This window comes from Zalophus californianus, chromosome 9 (assembly GCF_009762305.2).
Source record: "Zalophus californianus isolate mZalCal1 chromosome 9, mZalCal1.pri.v2, whole genome shotgun sequence".
In the NCBI taxonomy this organism is placed as follows: Eukaryota; Metazoa; Chordata; class Mammalia; order Carnivora; family Otariidae; genus Zalophus; species Zalophus californianus.
In genome coordinates this window covers 124,314,610-124,334,690 of record NC_045603.1, presented here as the reverse complement: position 1 = coordinate 124,334,690, position 20,081 = coordinate 124,314,610, and the positions used below count along the sequence as shown (strand labels likewise).

At 38.6% G+C, this 20,081-nt stretch overlaps 1 protein-coding gene across 1 annotated transcript in view; it reads right to left on the bottom strand.

Annotated features, from left to right (window-relative positions):
• Positions 1–20,081, bottom strand: part of ST8SIA6 (ST8 alpha-N-acetyl-neuraminide alpha-2,8-sialyltransferase 6) — a 141,268-nt gene that overhangs the window by 53,245 nt on the left and 67,942 nt on the right. Inside the window, exon 3 of the mRNA XM_027594585.2 lies at positions 18,543–18,632. Coding sequence (XP_027450386.1) covers positions 18,543–18,632 — 90 coding nt within the window. The remainder of the gene's footprint in view (positions 1–18,542; positions 18,633–20,081) is intronic.

The window sequence follows — 20,081 nt, the reverse complement described above, 5'->3', positions numbered from 1 at the left end:
AAGTCAGATAGGAACACTTTCTCTGCCCTAGGCAATTAACTTTTGGAGTTTTGATATTAATTACATGTGTAAGACACATGCTTAGGAAAGCCTGCAACAGTGACTGACGTTAGACAACCAAGAGGGAATGGGGTGTCTATTTACAAAGGGGTGGGGCGTGGCATAGGAAAAGGGACTCAGATTGGTGAAGCCCACTCTAAGGCCAGCAACAGGGATGGAGTAGGAAAGCTGTCACCACCCAAAGTCTATAGGCTGCCCGGAAAGCGCTGTAGCTGGAGGTACAGAAGAGGACCACTGGACAAAGGTGATGGCCTTTGATAGAGGATGTGTCATCTCTAAACCAAGCCCACAGAGAGCAACTGAAAGAACAAACACTCCAAATTTTCTCTCCTCCCACTTTCCACTCTCCTGCCAGTGATTTGCATAGACTAATCCTAACCAGAAGCCAAAGGTTATGAGAGTCCAACTAATGTAGCCCAAGGAAGTCAGCCTTGTGGAGCATGCAGCAAGAATAAAAAAGAGTAGCGAGTAGATCTGGAAGGTTAAAAAGGAATTTTATAGCACGAACGAAAATTCATTCATGATGTTATTTTCAGAATTATTTTGGGGTATGTGAATTTACTTTGTTACTCTAGTTTGATATAATGCCCAAATCAAGCAGTACCTCATAGAAAAACAAAAACCATAATTTTCAGTACCTCCTTTATGAACATCTGCAACATGCAAACACAGCACCAGGACAGAAAGAATGAATAAACAAAGAAGGAAACTGCTCTTTAAGATTTTCCTATTTCCTCTCAAAACAAAATCACAAGACTTTTGAAGATGAAAAAATGATGATCTACTTTCCAAGTTCATAGAAAGAAATCTCCAGACATATACGGGAATTGCCAAAGATGAAAAAAACAGTTCAGTGACTTTATACGACCAATTTTTGAACTAGAATTCCATATATTGCAAGGGATCTAAGAGAACCAATAAATTCAGTGTCTCCATCTCTTAAGAGTTCCATTCTATAGTTAGAGTGAGTTACAACAGTGAGGGAGCTAACATGGATAGTATACCTGGTAAGATTTTTAAGCCATATATGAATGACTATTAACATTTTGCCTTTAAATTCTTCTGACTCACATAAGCAACCACCCTGTGTCTAGTATATATCTCTACAGCACTACTTTTATTTTCATATATTTACTCAGTAAATACCTATAGGGAATCTCCTATCCGTGAGGTACTGTTCTGGGACCAATAATACAATAGTGAACAAAATAAGATAGTTTTTAAAAAATCTATGTTCTCAGGAAATTTATATTGTAATAGGGGATGACAGACAATAAACCAAATGTATGAGCTGAATTATGTTCCCCATAATCCATATGTTGAAACCCTAACACCCAGTACCTTAGAATTGGATTGTATTTGGAAATAAAGCCTTTACATGGGGGATTAAATTAAAACGAGGCCATTAGGGTGGCCCTAACCCAATCTGACTGGTGTTCTTACCACAAAAGGAAAGTTGTATATACAGAGAGACACCAGGAATGGGGCGTGCATAGCAAAAAGACCACATGAGGACACAGCAAGAAGGTAATTGTCTGCTAGCCAGGGAGAGAGGCCTTAGGAAAAAACCAAACCTACTGACACCTTGATCTTGGACTTCCAGCCTCCAGAACTGTGCAAAAATTCATTTCTGTTGTAAACTGAAGCCCCAGTCTATGGCAACTTGTTACGGCAGCCCTAGCAAACTAACACAACAAATAACATGTAAATTAATAGCATGTTGAAGAACTATGTACTTGGTACCATGAGGAAAAATACTGCAGGAAAGGAGGGAAAGTGTGTGAAACAGGGTTGCAGTTTAGGTAGGTAAGAGTTGGGCAAAGACTTCAAGAAGTGATAAGGGAAGCCATGCACGTACATGGGTTGGAAATAGGAAGAACATTCTAGGCAAAGGGAATGACAAGTGCAAAGGCCAGAGGGAAAGGCAGGCATGGTATGTTTGAGGAACAAGATGTACAGGGTGGCTGGAAATCACCCATGAGTCATGCAGGAATCCACTTATGGGTGGCAAGAGATGAGGTCAGAAAGGTAACAAGAAATCTGATGGTAGAGGCCTTTCTATTCAAAGTATGGACCTCAGACTAGCAGTACTGGCATTACATGGTTAAGATTGTTAGAAATGCAGAATCTCAGGCCCTATCCCAGACCTACAGAATCAGAATATATTTTAAAATAAAATCCACAGGGCACCTGGGTGGCTCAGTTCATTAAGCGACTGCCTTCCGCTCGGGTCATGATCCCGGAATCCTGGGATCGAGTCCCACATCGGGCTCTTGGCTCAGTAGGGAGCCTGCTTCTCCCTCTGACCCTCTCCCCCCTCATGCTGTTTCTCTCTCTCTCTCTCTCTACTAAATAAATAAAGTCTTAAAAAAAGTTAAAAAAAAAATAAAATCCACAAGTGATTTGTAGGCACATTAAAATTTTTAACAGCTTTATGGAGGTACACAGTTGACCCCTGAACAACACAGGTTTGAACTGTGCAGGTCCACCTATACATGGACTTTTTTTCAATACAGAACAATACGGTAAGTGTATTTTCTCTTTCTTATGATTTCTTAACATTTTCTTTTGTCTAGCTTATTGTATTGTAAGAATACAGTATATTAAATATATAACATATAATATATGTGTTAACCAACTGTTTATGGCATCAGTAAAGCTTCTGGTCAATGGTAGTCTATTAGTAGCTAAGTTTTGGGGGAATCAAAAGTTATGCATGGATTTTCAACTGCACAGGGAGGGGGATCAGTGCTCCTAATCCCATGTTGTTCAAGGGTCAACTGTAATTCATATACCATATAATTCACCTACTTAAAGGGTACAAACCATTGGTTTTTAAAGAATATTCACAGATACATACAACCATCACTACAGTCAATTTTAGAACATACTATCACCTCAAAATGAAATTTGGTACACTCTGGTTATCACCCCCAGCAACTCATAAATTTTTATATACTGTGTCTTTATTTTCATTCATCTTGAAGTATTTTCTGATTTTGCTTTATATTACTTTGTGGACCCAGTGCATAGTTAGGAGAATTATCTAATTTCCACATATTTATGAGTTTCTCTCAAATTTTTCCTGAATATTGATTTCAAATTTCATTACAGTGTAGTCAGAAAACATACTTTGTATTAATTCTATCCTTTTAAATTTATTTTAGGTTTTATAGCCTAGCATATGATTTATCCTGGAGAATATTTTGTATTGAGAAGAATGTACATTCTGTTGTTGTTGGGTGGTGTATTCAACAGAAGTTTGTTAGGTCTCATTTGGTGTACAGTGTCATTCAAGTCTTCCATTTCTTGTTGATATTCTGTCTGGTTGTTCTACTGACTATTAAAAATAGGGAAAATAGGGTACTGAAGTCACCAATTATTATTGAACTGTTTATTTCTCCCTTTATTTCTGTCAGTTTTTGCTCTGTGTATTTTGGTGCTCTGTTATTAAGTTTATAATTATTAAATCTTCCCACTGAATTGCTCTTTTTAGGATTATAGTCCTCTTTATTGCTATTAATATTTTTTCTTTTAAAAGTCTATTTTGTCTGATATCAGTTTAGCCACTCCAGCTTTCTTGTGGCTGCTCTTTGCATGCTTTATATTTCTTCATCCTTTTACTTTCAATCTATTTGTAAATTTGAATCCAAAGTATATCTTCTGTAGATAGTACATGGTTGAATCCTATTTTTTAATCTGGTCTGATAATCTCTGCCTTTTGATTACATGATTTAACCCATTTATACTTAATGTTATTGTTGATATAGTTAGACTTACCGCTGTCATTTAACTCTTCGTTTTTATGTTTCATGTATTTTCTGTTCCTCTACTTCTTCTTTATAGCATTCTTCTGCCTTAAGTGAATATTTTATAAAATAATGTTTTAATAAGTTTTATCTTTTAGTGGTTGTTCTAGGGCTTACCATACACATCTTACCTTGTCAGAATCAGCTTCCAATTTATACTACCTTAACTGCACTGATATATAAAATATTAATTATAGTTTATAGCTCTATTCCCTTTCCCCACCTTTTGTGGAAATTTTGTTATAAAATATTACATTTATTCATGTTATAAACCCACCTGCACATTGTTATAATTATTACTTTACCATCTGTTGTCATTTCCTTGGCCCAATAACAGCTTTGTTCCCCCTGACCTCCTTTGTGCTGTTATTGGCAAATATAATACATATCTGTGTGAGAACTGCTTTTAAGGGCCTTGAAGGCTGCTGTAATAATTTTGCCCTTAATGCTGAGTGAAATGGGAAGACACTGGGGTAGAGAAGTGACTTGATTGGACTTATATTTTAAAAAGGTTTCTTCTGTATACTCTGTTGAGAAAAGCCTCTTAGAGAGCGAGCAGGAGACCAATTAAGATATGTTTGCCATAATCCAGGAGTGGAATAAAGATGGCTTGGACCAGGGTGGAATTGGCAGAATTAGTAAGAAATGATCAGCTTCTACAAATGATTTGAAGGTAGCCAATGATATTTAATGACAGATAATGAGAGGACTTGAGAATAACTCTGAGCATTTAGGCCTGAGCACTGGAAGAACAGACCTAGCATTAACTGAAGTTGAGAAAAGTGCTGGAGTACAAAGTATTTCCCTTTGGGAGAAAGTCCAGGAGATCCTGCAAGATGTCTAAGGTTTGAAATACCTTACAGACATCTCAGGGACGTGTTGACTGGGCAAAGGAACATTCAAATCTGGGAAGAGGTTCAGACAGGAAATATAAACTTGGAAATCATCAGTATGTACATGGCATTTAAACCCAAGAGACTAAATATGGTCTTTGAGGATTGAGCATGAAGAGAAATGAGGCCTAAGGACTGAGTTCTGGGGCACTCCAGTGTCAAAAGTGAGAGGAGATGAGGAATCCGCAAAGAAGAATGAGAAGCCAGTGTATTCTGACTTTCTTAATATGTCTGACTTTCTTAATATACTGTGAGCTGCTATTATCATCATGTTTCTTGTGCAAGAGTTCTCAACCACACATCCTTTGAAAATGTTCACCTCTAGGTTGAGAGAAACTGTCACTGTACCTGTCCAGTGCTGAGCACAAAGAAGCTGTTGTGTGTTTCTGAAACTGAAATTTAATATGTGATTAGAACACAGAAACACCCAAAGGTTTCAGATATTAATTCTGAACTATGCCAATAATTAACCATCAGCCATGCTCTTACCAAGAGAAGCCAGACTGACTCCAAACTTGCAATTAGGGTACCTGCTGTGCAAGATAATGCCACATTAACACTATTTACATTTCAGAAGCTTAAGTAAAGTAAGTATCAAAAATTGAAGAAAGTGTATAGTATTTTCGAGATGGATTGCTTTTGAGGAGCTGCTTATTATAAAGTCAAATGTTTTATATTATAAAGTCTTATATTTGAGACTGTTAATCCTGCTCTCATTAAGAGTAGTACCATAGGGTACTGAAAACAAAGTAGTCAAAATTTCATCCAAATCCTAGTTCTGCCATTTGTAACTGTCTGATGTGCTATAAGCCCTTCAAACCCTCTGGGCTCATTTTTTTCACTTGTGTAATTAGAATAATGTAACCTACTCTGAAAAAATAAACTGCAAGGACTATGGATGCATTTAAATTACCCTGCATATAGAAGGCTCACAAAAGTCGTAGTTGTTAAATTATCACTGTTTAATAACTTTGGCAATAACAATAGTCATTATGATAAAATATAATCATGCAAAGGATTATGAATTGAATAGTATATTAGTTATCTGTGGACATATAAGAAGTTACTCCTAAACTTACTGACTTAAAAAAATAATCAACATTTATTATTAAACAGTTTCTGAAGATCAGGAATTCATCAGCAGCTTAGCTGAGTGGTTTTGGCCCAGCAGTCCTCATTTAAGCTGCAAAGTCAAGAGGTTGGTCAGGGCTGAAGGATCTACCTCTAAGAAAGCTCACCTCACATGACTGACAAGCTGGGGCTAGCTGTTGGCAGACCTTAGTTCCTTGACACGTGGACCTCTCCATATCCTCAAGACACAGTAGCTGGCTTCCCCCAGAGCAAACAATCTTAGATGGTAAGGCAGAACTATCAAATTCTTTCATGACCTGTCCTTGAAAGTCAGACTCTGTTACTTCTGCTGTACTGTTACACTGTTAACTGGTTACACAGGGCAGCCCCCTTCAGTGAGGTAGGGGAAAGTGTGTGGATACCAAGAGACCATCGCTGGGCACCATCTTGGGAGTTTGGCTACTGTAAATAGTAAATAAACTACACTTTTAACATTACCTGCTATATTTTTGAAAATGTTGGACAAAAGTAATAGATTTGCTTTCTTTCTCCGACCACCTCTAAAACTAGAAATAATTTCAATTAGTTAATAACCTTAAATAAGTTTGATTATTTTTATTGTCATTGTCTATTAAAGGTTCCTTTCAAATGACTAGTTATTTGAGCAAGTATAATGAAGGCTTCTGATGTGAATACGTAATCAACATTGTAGCATAACTAGAAAGTCAGCATTTTAATTTTCCTCTGAGGGCAAATTCAGCTTTGTTTCCACTGGTAAATACTTACAATAAAACAACACACTATTTCAACCTTCAGCATGGCAAAAAAGATTTACTAAGCAACTCTTACCAAGTATTAATTAAGGAATTCAGATCAGGATTATGCTAATTATTTTCCAGCATCAACACCCCCCATCCACACACACAATCTTTTATTTTCCCACCCTTTCATTAACTGGTTGCCTAACATTAAACAAGTAATTGTCCCACTGTTTAATCTTTAAACCGAGACAATAGATTTTGTAGAGAAATAAAAGTCATACATGTTTTTGGTAAGAACAGAAAAAAGTATATGGATTTGAAGAATCTGAGACTATTCCCTCAATTTCTTAAACTGTATGATTGTTATTTCTTATATACTCTCTGAGGTACAGAATGATGGTTAAATCACCTTTTAATAGACCTGGCCTAATTGTTTGGCCTAAATGTAAAAAAAGTTTCACAGACTTCTTTCAAAGCCGTGATATTAGCTCATCTGCCCCAACTTTAAATCTTATGTCAACAAACAGAGCACTGCTTTAGTTACCAAGAGAAATTTCCTAAGATATTAAAAATGTACCATGTTGGTACAAATGGCTGTTTTGTGTTAACTTCTTTCTGATCTTCATACCAACGAAAGAAAAAAGTGCTAGATTTTGGAGCCCTTAAATCTGATCTAAAAAGGCAAGTTAAAGGGTCAGAGGTGAAAAGACAAATAAAAGTGTGTGTATCATTTTAAGAAGCAATGAAAGCACCACAGATTTAAAGCTGAGCAGAAACCAGTCATACATACATCATCCTATGCCAAGAAAATCTTGCACATGACCAAAAATCATCTTTCCTGTTAGACAACATGAAACTTAGGAATACTTGCTTTGTTAGTAAACTGTCAAGTGATATGCTCACATTCGGGTTTTTTGAGGTTTGATCTACCATAATTTTTACCTCTTCTTTTCAAACTGCAATTCAGGTCATGTTGTACTCTCCAAGGTAATAAATAGTGAAGAACATCCTGGGCCAGTCTTCAACTCACTTTGCCATTCACCCTGCAAAACGGTGCTTTCTAACTAGCATCTTTATGGTGCCCCATTGAGATGATACCTTTCAGAAAATTCTCTTGTTGTCAGTTATTTTAAATGGTACTGTATGATATAGCTCATCAAACGTACACACTCACCATGCTTAGCCTATGCAAGGAAGTGTTGTTCCAAATCTTAATTCTGAGAGTTTGAATCTTACCCCCAAAAAAGCTCTGAATGAAAGTGAATATTTCATGCCTCTGATGGCACAGGAAGTTGCAAGGCAATGGCTTACATTCAGTTCCTGAAAAGATCTCTAAATCTCTCCTTTCAATAGAGACATTATATAAACTACTCAAGTTCAAGAGATGTAAGAGACTGCTGTTGTTTTTTTAAAAAATCTTTTCTTCTAACTTTAAGAAACACCTTAGAGGCCAAGAGCCAAGAGAATGATGAGAATAATAGAGCCATTTAATATATATGTGGCAGAAACATCTGGTTGACCACCATGGATTGGTATTTCCTTTCTACAGCATATAACTGGTGCTGCAAGCAGGTTCCCAGCCAGGTAATACAGACCTGATGCCTACCATGTACCAACACCACTCATGGGTCAAAACTAGTTGCATGACCTCAAACATGGAGGTGGGCCCAGTTCCAGCCGATAAGATGTTACTAGATGTGATGTCTGTCCCCTCCAAGTCATGGATACTTTCTCCATAGCATCTTCTTCAACAGCAAGCCTGGGATCATCTATTGAAGATGGCTACATCATAAGATGGAAGGAGCCAGAATCCCTGAGTCAGTACTCAAAGGAAAAGTTGCCTGATCAAGAAGGAGTACCTACATTGAACACTGTATAAAAAAGAATAAAATTTTGTGTTGCAGTGTTGCGTTTTTGGGAGGTTTTGTTAGAACAGTTCATCTACCCTAACTGAAAAACCCAGAGAAATATTCAAGGGAAAAGGATGAGGTAAGGAAAAATGGAAAAACAGAGATTCAAATTAAGAGAAAGAGAAAAATAACGTTGGTTTCAAAAGGAGATGAAGTTATGGATCTATGGCTAATTTTTTCAGAGCTAGAAATTAAAGGTGGTAGACAAAATATATTTCTTCGAAGACCTAAGAGATATATTTATTTATTCATTCATTCATTCATTCATTCATTCACCAAATATTCACTGAGCAACTATTTTGTGCTGAGGCCTGTGATAGGCACTAGAGACAAAACTGTGAACAAGCTCTCTGGAGCTTTCTTTTTTTTATTGAGGTATAAATGACATACAATATTATGTCAGTTTCAGGTGTACAACATAGCAATTCAACACTTGTATACACTGAGAAATGATCACTACAATAAGTCGAGATATCATCTATCACCAAAGTTAATATATTATCTACCGTATTCCCCATACCATACACTATACCCTGTGTCTTATTTATTTTATAACTGAAACTTTGTACTTCTTGACCCCTTCACCCATTTCAACCTAACCCCCCCTCCCCTCTGACAACCGCCAATCTGTTCTCTACATCTATGTCTCTGGGTTTTCTTCTGTTTTGTTTTTCATACATAAGTGAAATCATGTGATATTTGTCTATTTCTGACTTATTTTGGAGCATAATACCCTCAAGGCCCATCCATGTTGTTGCAAATGGCAACGTTTCATTCCTTTTTATGTCTGTGTAGTATCCAGTGTGAGTATGTGTGCACACATATGGGTGTCTGTGTGTGTGTGTAGCACACTTTATCCATTCACCCACTGATGGACACTTAGGTTGTTTCCATGTCTTGCCTACTAGAAATAATGCTGTGAAGTACATAGGGGTGCATGTATCTTTTAGAATTAGTGTTTTCATTTTCTTCAGATACATACCCAATAGTGTAACTGCTCAATCATATGGTAGTTCTATTTTGCATTTTTTGAGGAATCTCCATACTGTTTTCTACAGCTGCTGGATCAATATACGTTCCCACCAATGGTGCCCAAAGGTTCCCTTTTCTACATATGTGGCCAAAGCTTCTTTCTTGTCTTTTTGATAATAGCCATTCTGACAGGTGTAACGTGGTATCTCACTGTGGCTTTGATTTGCATTTTTCTGATTAGTGATGTTGAGCATCTTTTCCTATACCTATTAGCCATCTAGAAGTTTTTTTTTGGAAAAATGTCTATTCAGATCCTGACCATTTTTAAATTGGATTTTCTTTTTGTTATTGAGCAGCATGAATTCTTTATCTACTTTGGATATCAACCCTTAGTGGATATATGATTTGCAAATATCTTCTCCTGTTCAACAGGTTGCCTTTTTATTTTGATGAGGACTTCCTCTGCTACACAGAAGCTTAATGTAGCCCCATCTGTTCATTGTTGCTTTTGTTTTTGTTGCTTTTATAGAGTCAGATTCAAAAAAACATTGCCAAGACTAATTTCAAAGAGCTACCACTTGTTTTCCTGTAGCAGTTTTGTGGTTTCGGGTCTTATATTCAAAACTTCAATCCATTTGAGTCCATTTTTGTGTGTGATGTAAGATAGTATCCAGCTTCATTCTTGTGTGTAAGCTGTCCAGTTTTCTCAACACCATTTGTTGAAGAGACAGTCCTTTCCCCATTGTATATTCTTGCCTTCTTTGTGGAAATTGGTTGACTACATATACATGGATTTATTTCTGGGCTCTCTATTCTATTCCATTGATCTATATGTCTGTTTTTATGCCAAAATCACAATATTTTAATTACTAAAGCTCTGTAGTATAGTTTGAAATCAGGGAGCATGATACCTCTGGCTTTATTCTTTCCCTAGATTGTTTTGGCTATTTGTGGTCTTTTGTACTTCCATATAAATTCTAGAATTATTTGTTCTAGTTCTGTGAAAAATGCCACTGGAACTTTGATAAAGATTATGACGAATCTATACTTTGAGTAGTATGGACATTTTAAATATTAACTTCCAATTCAGGGATACAAAATATCTTCCCACTTATTTTTGTCTTCTTCAATTTCTTTCATCAATGTCTTATAGTTTTCAGAATATAGGTCATTCACCTCCGTAGTTAAATTCATTTATATGTATTTCACTCTTTTTGGTGCAATTGTAAATGGGATTGTTTTCTTGGTATCTCCTTCTGATTGTTCATTATTAGTGTATAGAAACACAACAGATTTTTGTGTATTAATCTTGTATCCTGCAACTTTACTGGATTTATTTATTAGTTCTAATAGTTTTTTGGTGAAGTCCTTAGGGTTTTCTATATATAGTATCATGTCATCTGCAAACAGTGACTGTTTTAATGACCTCTTCCTTCCAATTTAGATGCCTTCTATTTCTTTTTCTTGCCTAACTGCTGTGGCTAAAACTCCCAAGACTACGCTGAATAGAATTGGGGAGAGTGGGCATCCTTGTCTTATTACTGATCTTAGAGGAAAAGCTTTCAGGCTTTCACTCTTGAGTATGATAATAGCTGTGGGCTTGTCATATATGGCCTTTATTATGTTGAGGTATATTTTCTCTATATCCTCTCTGCTATGAGTTTTTAACATAAATGGACGTTGAATTTTGTCAAAAGCTTTTCTCATATTTATTGAGATATCATGTGATTTTTATTGTTCATTTTGTTAATGTAGTGTATCACATTGGTTGATTTGCAGATAATTGAACAATTCTTGCATCCCTGGAATAAATCCCACTTGATCATGGTGTATAATCCTCTTAATGTATTTCTGAATTTGGTTTGCTAGTATTTTTTTGAAGATTTTTGCATCCAAGTTCATCAGGAATATTGCCTGTAATTTTCTTTCTTCTGTTTTGGGGCTGTCCTTGCCTGGTCTGGCATTAAGGTCTCATAAAATGAGTTTGGAAGTGTTCCCTCCTCTTCAATTTTTTGGAAGAGTCCAAAAAGAATAGGTATTAAATCTTCTTTAAATGTTTGGTAGAATTCACCCAGTGAAGCTGTCTGGCCCTGGACTTTGTTGCAAGGTTTTTGTTTACCGATCCCATCCCCTTACTAGTGATTGGTGTATGCAGATCTTCTATTTTTCTCATCATGCACTCTTGGAAGACTGTAAGCTTCTAGGAATTTAGCTATTTCTTCTAGATTGTCCTGTTTGTTGGCATATAACCTTTCACAGTAGTCTCAAAATCCTGTGTATTTCTATGGTATCAGTTGTAACTTCTCTTTAATTTCTGATCTTATTAGAGCCTTCTCTCTTTGTTCTTGATGAGACTAGCTAAAGGCTTGTCTTTTTTTATCTTTTCAAAGAACCAGCTCGGTTTCATTGATCTTTTCTGTCTTTTTAGTCTCTGTTTCATTTGCTTCCAGTTTGATCTTTAATCATTTCAATCCTTCTATTAAATTTGGGCTTCATTTTTTCTTCTTTTTCTAGCTCCTTTACATATAAAGTTCAATTATTTATTTGAGATTTCTCTTGTTTCTTGAGGTAGGCTTATGAACGTCCCCCTTAGAACCACTTTTGTTGCATCCCATAGGATTTTGTATGTCATAATTCTGTTTTTATTTGATTCTAGGTATTTTTAAAATCTCTCCTCTGATTTCTTCTATGACCCAATAGTTGTTTAGTAACATGATGATCTCCATGTATTTGTAGTTTTTGCAGTTTTCTTCTTGTTAATTGATTCCTAGTTTCATACCACTGTGGTCAAAAAAGATGCTTGATATTATTTCAGTCTTCTTGAGTTTATTGAGACTTGTTTTGTGTCCTAATATGTAATTTACCCTGAAGAATGCTCCCGGTGCATCTGAGAAGAATCTGTATATTGCTGGTTTTGGATGGGATGTTCTGTATATATCTAAGTTCATTTAGTGTAATGTGTCATTTAAGGCCACTGTTTTCTTATTGATTTTCTGTCTGGATGATCTATCCACTGATGTACATGGGGTGCTAACGTCCCATATTAGTATTGTATTACTGTCAATTTCTCCATTTAGGTCTGTTAATATTTGCTTTATATATTTTGGTGCTCCTATGTTGGGTGTACATATATATTTATGTATGTTATATCTTGCTGCATTGACCCCTTTAGCATTATATAGTGCCTCTCTATGTTTTTTAATACAGCCTTTGTTGTAAAGTCTACTTTGTCTGATATGAATATAGTTATACCAGATTTCTTTTCATTTCTATTTGCATGAAATATATTTTCCATCCCTTCCTTTTAAGTTTACCTGTGGCCTTCCTTCTAAAGTGAGTCTCTTATAGGCACTATATACATGTGTCTTTTCCTTTTTTTATCCCTTCGGCCACTCTACGTCTTTTGATTGGTGATTTTAAACCATTTACATTTAAAGTAAATATTGGTAGGTTGTACTTACTGTCATTTTGTTCATTGTTTTCTGGTTGTTTTTGTGGTTCCTCTCTGTTCCTTTCTTCTTCTCTTTCTCTCTTCCCCTGTGGTTTGATGACTTTCTTTAGTGTTACATTTAAATTCCTTTCTCATTTTCTTTTATATATTTACCATAATTTTTGCTTTGCGATCACCATTAGGTTCATATATATCTCATATATATGTTATATATATAACATCTTATGTATGTATCATCTTATGTGTGTGTTTTAAAGTTGACAGCAGCTTAAATTTGAACACATTCTAAAACTCTACACATTTACTCCATGACCACCATGTTTTATGTTTTTGATGTCACATTTTACTTTTTTTATTTTATGTATCCCTTAACTAATTATTGGAGTTTGAATTTTTACTACGTTTGTCTTTTAACCTTCATAGTAGTTTTTTAAGTGATTAACCCACTACCTTCACTGTATATTTACTTTTTCCAGTGAGATTTTTACTTTCATGTTTTCTTGTTATTAATTAGTGCCATTTCTTTTCAGCTTAAAAAAGTCCCTTTAATGGGGCGCCCGGGTGGCTCAGTTGGTTAAGTGACTGCCTTTGGCTCAGGTCATGATCCTGGAGTCTCAGGATCAAGTCCCACATTGGGCTCCCTGTTCAGCGGGGAGTCTGCTTCTCCCTCTGACCCTGCCCCTTCTCGTGCTCTCTCATTCTCTAATAAATAAATACAATCTTTAAAAAAAAGTCCCTTTAACATTTCTTACAAGGCTGCTTTAATAGTAGTAGGCCTTTAGCTTCTGTGTTCTAGAAAGCTCTACCTCTCCTTCAATTCTGAATGATAACCTTGTTAGGTAGAGTATTCTTGGTTGGAAGATTTTTTTCCTTTCAGCACTTTGAATATGTCCTGCCACTCCCTTCTGGCCCAGCATAATTTCTGCTGAGAAATCTGTTGATAGCCTTATGGGGTTTCCCTTGTATGTAACAATGGGAAATTGCTTTTCTCTTGCTTCCTTTAAGATTTTTCTCTTTAACTTTTGACATTTAATTATAATGTGTCTTGGTGTGGATCTCTTTGGACTCATCTTATTTTGTAATTTCTGGGTTCTTAAACCTGGATGTCTGTTTCCTTCACCAGGTTAGGAAAATTATCAGCCATTATTTCTTCAAATAAGTATTCTGCCCCTTTCTCTCTCTCTCTTCTCCTTCTGGGACCCGTATAATGTAAATGCTATTCCACTGGATGTTGTCTCATAGGTCTCTTAAGTTTTCTTCATTTCTTTCTGCTGCTCTGTTGGGGTGAACTCCATTGCTGATCCATTCTTCTGCTTCATTCCTCTACTGTTGAACCCCTCTAGTGTATTTTTCAGTTCAGTTATTATATTTTTCAGCTCCGAGACTACTGTTTGGTACTTTCTCATATTTTCAGACTCTTTGTTAGACTTCTCACTGTGTTTGTCCCAAGTTCAGTAAGAAACTTTATGACCATGACTTTGAGTTCTTTACCAGGTAAATTACTTATCTGTATATCATTAAGGTCTTTTCTGAGGTTTTGTCTTATTCATTCATTAGGAACATACTTCTTTGTTTCCTCAGTTTGCTTGACTGTGTGTGTTTGTTTCTGTGTATTAGATGAAGCAACTACCTCTCTGTCTTAAGAAGTGGCCTTGTGTAGGTGATGAACATTCTTGTTTGACCTTGTCCTAGCTCCTGGTTTTCTCTTGAGCCTTTGTGATTGTCTAACCCACACGCTTTATTCTTGATATGTCCCTGTCTTTAAGAGTGTGCCAAGAACTGTGAATGTTCCAAGGGGAGGAATCTCATTTAGCACTACTTTCAGGCTGACTGGAAAACAGGCCCTCAGGCAGCAGCTTCTAAAGTATGCAAATATATACACCCCTATAGGGCCACAACCATAATCTCTGCTGGCCTCCAGACCAGGGGCTCCAGAGGTGTCCTGTGGACACGAGTGCAAAAACTGGGGCTCCAGACAAGCGCATAACCTCTTCTATGGGAGGTCTCATCAAGCTGTAGTGAGGCCAGGGTGGTGCACAAGGATAGTGTCTCCCTGCTTACATTCCCTGGGAGTACCTCCTCAGCATCCAGATGTGTGGGAAATCGAAAGCCTGTCCCTCAGGCTGAAGCTCCAGGCTAAGTAAATAGGCCTGTTTCAGAGGAAGACAGGTTGTGTTTCAGTCTGCTGTCTGTGAACTGCCCTGGGTGTAGTGGCCTGCCAATAACGGTTCTTTGAATTGTTACCTTTCCAGGACATTTAGGAACTCCAGCCCCCTTGGCTACCTTGACCAGGCAATCAAAGGGTGTTCCCTATGTGGACTGCACATGCCCACTGGACAGCTAGTGCTGGGGGTGGGCATACTCACTGACTTCAGAAAGGCAGCAGGAAAATGTTTTGACAACGTGTGCCCACAAGTTTCAGAAATAGTGGGACAGTGCCTTGTCTGTGAGTGCATGCTAGCTTTTGGCTGGGTGCAGGAGAATATGGTGGCCACTCACGCTCACCTGCTCCAGCCAGGGAACAGGAGAGTACTGCAACCACCTACACTCTCCGGCTTCAGCAAGGCAATGGGATAGGGCCACGTCCATGGAGCTCATAGTCTTAGACATAAAGAATTGTGATCCCAGAACCCTAGCCTGCTGTCCTCCAAATGGCAATGGTTTAATTTTCTTTTATTTAAAAATGTACTAAAGACCGGGGCGCCTGGGTGGCTCAGTTGGTTAAGCCACTGCCTTCGGCTCAGGTCATGATCCTGGAGTCCCAGGATCGAGTCCCGCATCGGGCTCCCTGCTCGGCAGGGAGTCTGCTTCTCCCTCTGACCCTCTCCCCTCTCATGTGCTCTCTCTCTCTTTCTCTCAAATAAATAAATAAAATCTTTAAAAATAAATAAATAAATAAATAAATAAATAAAATAAAAATGTACTAAAGACCAAAGGAAAAAAAGAGCAGTTTCCCTCCACTCTAACTGTGTCTTCCTAGATACTATTTTAGCAAACCGAAAGGGACAAATTGGCTGAAGAAAGAGAAAATTCTAAGTCTTTACCAGACCATGACAAAAACAGAGCTAAATAATTATTTCTAAGAAAATGAAATTACTTTTTATCACCACATACTGAATGGCTTTCCCGACCATCCCCTGTAAGTCTGTAAGAGCACTGAGTCGCAGAACACACAACTCCTGACAATAGACTATACAACTGAAAAAATTAATCTCCTGTGTGCAAAATAACACTTTCATAACAATGGACAATTCATGCTTGCTCTCTCTAGACCTTTGCAAACAGAATACCAGCGCAGGCTAATTATGTGAGCTAGTTGAAAATTGTGTGCATAATGGAAATGCAACCCCCTAAAGAAGAGCCAAGAAGAGGTCTCAGCACCAAATCCAAAACAACAGAAAAAAAGTGCGAGAGCAAACATGAGGGCATAGGCACAGACATTCTCATTAGCACACGGCAGCTAACCATTTTTGTTGATGCCTGTAATAAAGTTGTTAAATTCTGTCCTTGGGGGGAAAAAAAAAAAGACTTTCCACGATTAAAGAATTCTCTCCCATGCTGACTCAAGGGCTTTGCTCCAAAGTACAGCTATGGATCATCCTTACATTGAAGACTTTTGTCACTTCGGGGAGCAAAAGCAGTTCATGTCAGGGAGAACGCTGAAGGCAACTTTCACGTGCGGAGTCTCACGTCAGGCAAGGAGTCCCACCAGCTTGTCACAGGGTATGGTGGAGCAAGGACCAATTTTGCCAAGTTTTATTTTTCACACGTCATTGTGCCATGTCTGATACAGGGAACCTGCAGTAGGTTTGGGATTCGAGATCCCTGGGGAAAGTTTCTGAGAAAGACCTGTAGCCCCCACACCCAACAAACAAAACATCAGCTACCCCATGATCAAAATAGATGTGTTGCACCATCTGTAATGTGTGAACTACTTTAAGTCCACCCCAAAGTTCAATGAACTTATCATGCAAGGAGAGACGCATTTGCAAGAGTTTCTTCTAGCCAATCTATGGTAAGCACGGGTCCTGGCAGGAATGATACCCCACTCAGTTGTGTCTTTTAAGAAGCGCTTCACAAAGGAACTTTTTCAAAAGGCCTGGGCTGGATGTAGTGGAATCCAAGTTCAATGTCAGGGGACTGTTAACAGCTTATTCCTGAGCTGAAGGGTCCAGGGAGAGAATGAAGGCAGAGGGAAGGAGAGAAAGAGATGCCGAACAAAAGTCATGACCTTCATTTAAGATGCAGCACTTTCCTTTGGTCAAGGAGGTAGTTAACGTACAGCACCAGCACAAAGAAAGATCCTTTGCCTTCCCCCTCATTCTGTTCTCCTTCTGGTGTTCCCCTCTGGCTCAAATCCAAACAAAACTAGATGACAAAAGAGCAAGGAGTGTACTGATGAAGGCCTCGGGGGTCAACATTCCAGGGCAAGGCAAGGCACAGACTAAACTGTAGCGAAGGGAGAGAAGTAGATCAGGTGTGGTGGACGGAAGGCACACAGCACGGTGGATTTCTCTGACAAGCATAAGGGTCCTTCAGTTGGAATTTAAGGAAAAGAAAACCAAAATTTTATTAGGGCTATCCTTTTGTAATAAACTGGGCTAACATACAAGATTGGATGGTCAAACCAGATGAACTCAAATCAGAGATCGTACTCAATATCAGGCTTCCCTAATAATTTCAAGGAGCCAGGCAGTCAAGAGGCTCAGACAAAGCAGAGGTGCCCAGGACGTCAGGGGTGGTCACCCTGGTACTGTCTTCCCGCACTGGACATGCATCTCTGGCCCAGAATAGCAGCTGAGGTCTCCAAGTGAGAGCCGTGGGGTTCCTTACACAGTAGAAACCTTTATACTATAAGACGTTTCCCTTTTATGCCCCAAAAGTTGGATAATCTATGTGCTCCTCTCTGGGGAGACCCGCCTCGCAGATCCTGGGTTACAAGGTCTGAGTATAATTCATACTAAATGCAACTCAGCTTAGTTCCTTTGAGGAAGATGACAGGTGTAATCACAGCCCCCCCGCCCCGCCCCGGCCTACACGCACACCCTTCGTCCAGCACTGTCAGACTCCACTCTCCCAGGTAAGTCAAGGCAGTACCACTCCCATCCAGGGGCTCTTCCATGTGTCAAGCCTGGAGCTTTTCGATTTCCCTCGCTAGTATGAAGAAGATGGTACAGGGATCACTCTAAAATACAGGATTGGAAGCTGGTGGGGGGCGGGGAGTGGAAGATGAGCCACAGCTAGAACTAGGGGTGAATCTGCTACCCTTCCAGAATTATAAGCGATTCAGTACAAGTGTACATTTTTCTAGGATAGCATCGAGAATGCTTCCAGGCTCCTCAAAAAGACTAAAGGCCTATAAAAGTCTAGCCAGTAAAACTACACGGAGTTTTCAGTGAATGCGGATCCAAGGACAGATAAACTGAGTCCCTACGGGTCCTGGTCTGCACTGTGCACCCCTCCTCTACCCTCCTCACCACAGAAAGCTTCTCAGAGCCCAAGGTGAAACCTGAGCGTGAACACAGTCTCATTTTCCAAAAGGTTTCAAAGTAAAATATTTTGAATACAAAACACTTCTTTTAAAAATGAAATTAAATGTAGTAAGTAGAACTGACCTTTTTAGTTTGCTAGATAAAGTCTGAAAGCCGTCTTGCAGTCTGTTGCATGTTTCTGTCAGCTGGAGCGACTTCTCAAACAGGTATGTGCTGTTCCATGAAAGAGATTTTAAAAAGATTGATTCAAAATGAGAGGTATAAGATAACGTTAACAACATTCAGATTTAATTGATAAAGCGTGCCCAAATGAAGTCTGATTTTCATTCTATTATTGGATTTCTCCATGGAAAAGGAAATTGATATTTTCACCTCTGACAGGTCTAAATTAAAAAAAAAAAACAAAAAAAAAAACAGTTTGCACCGTAAAGTCAAACAGGAAAGAACTCTCGATGGAAGACTTCGTATTTTCAGGTTTTCATATTCTGTTAGTATTTACAGTGAACACATCACTGAACAGGTGTAATCATTCCATACGTAAGCGCTTCATTTTTAAGAGATGCTGTCTCTGGCAGGAAGCATGCAGACCCAAGAGATCAATACGTCTCTCCAAAAAGAAAGCAAGATAAATCCGGCCCTTGATTATTATAACAGCTATGATATAAGAGCTTGTTGCTGTTGTTTCATGAACTTGGAAAACTGGAGTTGGAAAGAAACCAAATTAAAAAGCAAGTTAAGGAAATGGATCATGGAGTCGGGCAGCCTCCTGAGCCTCAAAGACACACATGGGCTTCTTCATCCCACTCCAGACATGAGCTTCCACATCTCAAGTGTGACCTCATACTGCTATTGTTGTGATATATACATGATAGAGAAAACAATGTGAAGCACCTGGCCCCTTGGCTGACACCACAAATCCTCAAAACAATATCCACTGTCACTTTCCTTAGACTCCAAAAATATGCATATAATCTTGACTTAACGTTAAATGCATTTATTTAATCATCCTGAAGGTATTTGCTGAGAACCTAGTATGGGCTAGGGGTCAGGCCCAGGATGCTTAGGAAAATCAAACAGACACAGGGTCCTTTCCCTGGTGAAGCATGCAGTCTGGTGGGGGAGAAAGCTATTCCTCAAACAAAGAACCATGCAAATGAATACAGAATGATGAACTGTGATTGGGATCATTAAAACAGCAGCGGGTGCCACAGCGGAGTGTATAACAGGGAGACCTCTGCAACCTGAGGGGGCCTCTGAGCCAGTGTTGTGAAGGTCAGAGACCGCAAAGATAATCTGAGGGAGCTAGGTGAACTTTGGGAATTGGGGGAAGGTCCCAGGCAGAGGAAAAAGCAGGTGCAAAGGCCCCAGGAGGGGGGCAGCCCAGAGTGTCTGAGGAACTAAAAGAAGGAGTAGCAAGTAGGGGTCTGAGCACACCGGCCTGCTAAAGCATGTCGAGAATCCATCCTAATAACAAGGGGAAGCAGGAGAGTCATGTGACCCTTATGTACATTTGAAGAGCTTCACTTTGCTGAGAAATGAAATGAAGCGAGGCAGGGCTGCTGAAAAGGTGGGCTGGTTAGGAGAGAGATGAAGGCAGTGTGTTTTCCCAGCCAGGCGATAATGGAACATGATGTGACAACAACACACCGTCGGCAGGTGCTT